Below are 5981 nucleotides of genomic sequence, written 5' to 3'. Positions count from 1 at the left end.
AATGGCATTTTGTGCTGCATGGAGCACTTTTTTTGGAGCACAGCAAAACTCTTAAGTAGAGTCAAGGGCAGCTGTTGAGATCCTGGCTGATTTACAGATGCAGAGGCAGCAGATTACTACCGGGCACTGTACAGTGGGCTACACAGCTGGGAATAAAGCTCAAATCCCAGCAGCTGGACCAAACTCCTTCATTACAGACATAAGCACCAAAAAGTGCATCCTATTGCAAATCCCTGGCTGAGAACTCCCCTCTCCCACACACCTGCCCACCTGCTCTGAAAAAAACAGGGAGAGATTGTGCTAATATTGGTGGGTGAGACTGCTAAAGCCGAGCAGTGTGAACACCCCCAACAGCACTGCTACATTCCTCCTAATTCTTCTAATCCACTGTTAAGGTCTCTCCCAGCTCCTTGGATTTATAACCATTTGCTCCACAAAGGGCCAAAATCCCTTACTGAAAAGTCTCTCACTACCTCACAGGCATCTGAGGTTGCCTTACTGGTAAGTGATGGTGACACAGGCTGGGCTGGTGCAGCGCTCTCAGAAAATGAAGGCAATCCATTGATGCAGGCATAAGACCTTCAGCATTTTAGAGCTGTGTTTTGGGGCAGAAAAAGGTATTCTGTATTGTACCCTCTTGCCTCAGGTTGGTATAACAAGCCCTTTTCAAGGCACTCTCTTAGTGGACAAGTCACCAGTAGGACAGACATCTGTCCTCCTCCATTTAATTTTAAGTTATAAACTCAGGCTCCTATGATTCCCACTCCTTTTGGGTCCTAGCTACATCACACCTGTAAAAAAGACAGGAATGTAAACGGAAAGTGCTTATTGCTGCAGCTTAGTTAAACCCGATTCACCCAGTGTTTTGCCAATGAGGTTCCTACCTTGGCCTGGGGAGCTGGTGCACTGGAACTCCAGTGGCACTGTGGAAAAATGCAGCTGCTAAATGCAGCAAAGAAGAAAGACTTCAGAAGGATGAGAAGTTCACAGAGGTGATACAGTTCCCATCCTCCAACAACATCAAGAAGTAAAAAAAAAATTATAAGGGAAATATAATTCAAGTAGACTGTGCCAGGGAGCAGGGGAATGGCCTTCACTGGAGCTACCAACCCATTCCAACACTCACCCCAGACACAGCAAAGATGCCAGCAGTGCACTGCTGTGTGAGTCCTGCTGCTCTCTGGAGGATCAGTACACCTGGACTCTGGTAAATTCAGCTGAAACAGAGGCCACTGGTGCTGCTGGATACCCTGGTGCTTGCTGAACAGCAGCCAGAAGGCCCGTGGCTGCAGGTGGCTGTGGCTGAGCTGGGCACACGTGCTGTGGGACAGAGAATTTGCCCAGCTGGCAGCACTGTCCCGGTGAGGCTCCGGCGTGGGCCTGCCCAGGACACTCTCCAAAGGCACCTCTGGCTTGGTAGTGGGAAGAACTGAGGCTGTGTCCTGCAGCATGGCCCTGCTGAAATCCCTCGTGTCCCAGAGTGTGGCCGTGTCCCAGAGTGTGGCCGTATCCCAGAGCGTGGCCGTGATGCAAGCCCTGGCTCTGAGCACTGGGGTGCTGGGAAGCAGGAAGAGCCAGAGGCGAAGGGCAGTGGTAGCTCTGGGTGGGGTAAGTGCCAGGCACAGGGTTAATCCTGGGCAGGAAGAAAACAGAAAGTTACACTGTGCTCAGAACTGACACTGCCTAATTAGTGCTGGAAGTGCCCTGGGGGCAGATTTCCTCCTGACCAGAGCTCAGAGAGGTCACTGCAATCCATCAGAGGGATTCACTACAACAAAAGCTCTTATTATAAGCAGCACTTGAGTAAAAAATGGGCTTAGTGGCCTCCCAGGACAGCTGTTCCCATTCCCAACCCACACCGACTCCACACCCACTGAACGAGCGTGGTTCTTGCGTGGTTCTCGGCCCCAGGCGCTTTGTGCAAGGAACGAACAAGCCAAACTGCGACGTGCCTTGAGATTCCTGTGTGCATCCTCCCTGCCCTGTGAGTGACACATCTGCCAGGTCATTAATCAGGAGAAGTTACAGCCACCAAGTGTTATTTACCAAGAAAACACAAAGGCCTTTGGTGCCAGTAAGAGCCCAGAGTACAGAGCAAAAAAAAAGGGAAGGAGGAGAGAGTTAGAAATAAAAGAGTTAGAAATAAAATTAATCATTCAGAAGCAAGGGCTAGGAAGTCTTTGCCAGCAGAAGGCATGACTCATCCTGCCAAAACCCATCAGGAGAGAGGCAATCTGCCTGGAAGCTGAAGCCTCTGGGACTTCAGGAGTGCTGCTCAGCCCACACACAACTTGAGGATGAGACCTGAGAATCCAGGCAATATTCATGAAGCCATGACTGCCAAGTTCCCAGAAAGAAGAGAAGACTGGCTCATGCTGGGGTTTTCAGGCTTGGAGATTTCAATTATTTGGGGTGTGGGTTTGATTTTGGATTTCTTTTTATTTGTGGACACAAACATGATGCCAAGGCCTGGACTTCAAAGATTAATATCTCCTGTCTCATGGCAATTTAATGCCTGAATCTTATGAAAATTTAAAATGAAAACAAATCCCATACTATTAAGAGCTCTTGCTTGGAAATAAGAACCAAAATAATAAAAATTAAACTCCAGAGGCACTTACAGAAGTTTTATCCAAGACACAGACATGCAAATTTAGCTGCAGCAGTGGAAGCATCCTAGAAACACCTTCCCACGCCCTGCTTGACAGTCAAATGTTCATGTAAATACCTTTGTGTCACAGCAGTCTGTGTCACCTCACCAAAGGAAGCAGGTTTAGATACTGACGTGCTGTGCACAGCAGGATGGGACTGGTGCTGGCACAGGCTCAGCATGGAGCCAGGCAGCCTCTCCTTCCAAAAGCTGCACTTGCACAGGAGGGAGAGAGAGAAAACACAGACTCTGGATCTGTCTGGCCTCCCCTGCAAGCATTCACATGTTTTGAGTGTCCTGATGGATCTGGGGGACACTCCTGCTGCAGGCAATGGTTTCTTTTATGGTTTCCCATGGGTGAGGCCAGTGCAAACACCTGGGAATGCTTCCACTTCAAATAAAACTTCACAGTGAGCCGATGGTTTAAACAATACACGAAAACACAGACTCTGGATCTGTCTGGCCTCCCCTGCAAGCATTCACATGTTTTGAGTGTCCTGATGGATCTGGGGGACACTCCTGCTGCAGGCAATGGTTTCTTTTATGGTTTCCCATGGGTGAGGCCAGTGCAAACACCTGGGAATGCTTCCACTTCAAATAAAACTTCACAGCGAGCTGATGGTTTAAACAATACATAGAATTTAACCCTGAATAGAAAACTATTTTTCCTTTGTGAAACTGAAAGGACACCTTAGAAAAAGTAAATATTTGATCTCCATTTTCAAGCCTTTTAGAAAACAAGTGAGTTCTCATGGTTTGTGTTAAAACCTTTCCTGCATGTCACCTGTGGGCCCCAAGGCTTCTTCTCTGTAAAGCAACATTGCCTTGATACTGAAAACCTGCTGAAAGGTTAAAAGACACCAAACTTTGCACTGAACTTTGTAAGTGCCATCCTTAATTTACAATGCTCTGCTCCTACATAGGTTTGGACACAACTCACTTCACAGCATTCCTGGCAGGAGAGGTGGGGCGAATAAAGATAAGGATCACGCCCCAGGGAGCCATAGAGCCAGGAACAACTGCCTCTTGCTGAGGCAGAATTACACAACTCAGCTTTCATGTCAGCCACAGCTGCAATACCTTCCCATGTGTACACACTGCCCTTGCAGCAAAGGAGAGGTCTTCCACCTCCATTTAGCTTTCAATAAAGACCTGGTTGAGTTAATTCGTGGTGATTTATTAGTCACGATGTTGTCACTAGTGTAACATCAATGGGTGACTCTGTTCCCCACAACACCCACGATGTGAACAGGAGAGGCACAATACAGCTTCTGGAGGCGATTTCATGCCTCTACTCACACCTGAAAACTCCCCTGTAAGATGTAACAGGAACTCCTGTACTTACTTGCTGTTTTCAGAGGCTCTTCTCTCTGCTAAGGACCCTGGGATGTATTCCAGCCCTGGTATCCTCTTTAGCAGAGTGAAAGGGAATACCCGGTCCAGCTTAGAGCCCACCGACTCTGGAAAATCCAAGCAGAAACAGTAGCCAAGACCATCTGAAGTCAGGAGCTTGTTAAGGAGAACTGAGGACAAAACACACTCATTTCTGACACAGCCACACAGAGTCCCCCTCTGCCCACAAACCACTTTCCCTGGAGAATTCTCCCGGATCTACCCAGCACCACCTTCAGAGACCATCGCTCTCCTCAGCTCCACGTTCTCTGCATGCACTGAGAAGGAGCAGGTGAGGTGAAACACAAATGCAGAATGGGATGGGACAAGGATGAGCAAAGCCAGTGAGGGTTTAGTGCAGAGAGGAGTCCAGGAAAAGCCAGTGCACCTCAGCGATGAGAACCACAGCACCTCCTCCCCACCACAATCCTGCTTTGGCCCAGGGCTTCCCACTCGGAAAGGATACAGGCTTCCCCAACCAGAAGCCCACACAAGTTCCCCAAAAGCGAAGAGTGGGGGACAAACCATGCTATGCAGAGCCCAAACCACGGCACCAGCACCACAGGAACTCTGCACCCAAAAACCAGAGTCCTCTTCATGCGCGAGCGGGTGGTAGAAACCCCCAGCGTGGCAAAAGCCACTGGCATGAACCCTTTGGCATCTCCCACTTCCAACAGCCTGGAGACAAGGGGCTCGAGGAAGAGGTACAGGAGGGCGGAGAGCACGGAGAAAGTGGCAGTGAGGATGCAGTGCTTCACTGTGCCCACGTTCTTCTCAAAGCTGCCAGCAAAGTACCAGATGATAACAGCACCACAGGTCAGGGAGATCAAGTCCTCGTAGACAAAGATGTAGGTGATCAACCTGTGAACTGAGCACAGCAGCACCTCAGACAGCCACAGACAGCACTGGAGTTGCTATAAAACAATTACGTGCTTGAGCAGAGGGAGAGTGAGCCCACGGGATTAATTAACAGCTTTCATTTCTATCCTGGCATAGAAGAGAAGGAACCTGAGGCCTTTAAAACCAGGCGTAAATAACCAAATAGAGTGAAAACAAGTGCTATCTTGGGTGTCACAAACATATGGGCTGGCTCTTGCTGCTTCCTGGGAAGCTGCCTGGAAAAAAGCAACAGCATCTGTAGTAAATTTCAGTCTCATTAAAAGAGAAAGCAAGAGACATAAAAATAACTATTACAGTCCTGATGATTTTGGCAAAAAGATAAACACTTCTTAAATTGCTGGAAGGCCGATTTTCATCACCAAAAATGCCTGGAGGTTATCACATCTCAGAAGTGCTTCCAAGCTCTAAGTTTAGGTGTTCTCCTGGGCACACAGCAAGGACGGAAACAGACTTCTCCACCTCTCTCCCATCAACCTCAGTTCCACAGCCAGAAAAACACCAGTGAAAAACAAAACAATGCACTGCAATCCCTGGAGACATGTGAGGAGATGGTGGAACCTGCCCATCAGCTCAGAGCACTGGACTGATAAAGAAAATCACTGCACGGGGGTAAGTTGGAACACGGGAATTAAAAGCGTAATAAAAATCATTCTGGGAATACCACAGGGACAGAAAAACGCAAATCCCTCAAGCTCGTGGTAGTGTTATCCACTGGGCTTACTGTCAAAGGACGGAGATGAGGGTGAGGGGGAGCAGCCTGATGTCGAGGGACTGAAATGGGTGCCCACAGGCTGGGTGCAGGCCAGGGGAAGCGCAGGGAAAGCGGGAAGAAAAGGGACACGGAGAGCGGGACACAGCGGGAGCAGCGCACTCGGAGACGGGCTTGAGGACGTGCACAGAAATGGGGGCTGAGGGGGGTACCAAGGGGTCCAGGGCAGGACAAGGAGAAGGCCGGAGAAAGGGGACACAAAAGCTCCGCTGGGATCTGGGGAAGGCGCGGAACGGGGTGGGCAGAGGAACCAAGGCGGCAGCGGCTGCG

The 5981-nt window shown here is 49.3% G+C and overlaps 1 protein-coding gene across 1 annotated transcript in view; it reads right to left on the bottom strand.

The window, feature by feature from the left end:
• Positions 1-802: 802 nt before the first annotated feature.
• RHBDD2 (rhomboid domain containing 2) overlaps positions 803-5981 on the bottom strand; it is a 5774-nt gene continuing 595 nt past the window's right edge. The window contains exons 2-4 of the mRNA XM_017742963.1: positions 4509-4956; positions 3996-4146; positions 803-1633 (exon numbers count right to left, since the gene is read on the bottom strand). Coding sequence (XP_017598452.1) covers positions 1189-1633; positions 3996-4146; positions 4509-4956 — 1044 coding nt within the window. The 3' untranslated portion in view covers positions 803-1188. The remainder of the gene's footprint in view (positions 1634-3995; positions 4147-4508; positions 4957-5981) is intronic.

Source organism: Corvus brachyrhynchos, unplaced genomic scaffold (assembly GCF_000691975.1).
Source record: "Corvus brachyrhynchos isolate BGI_N302 unplaced genomic scaffold, ASM69197v1 scaffold99, whole genome shotgun sequence".
Lineage (NCBI taxonomy): Eukaryota > Metazoa > Chordata > Aves > Passeriformes > Corvidae > Corvus > Corvus brachyrhynchos.
This window is presented reverse-complemented; position numbering and strand designations above follow the sequence as displayed.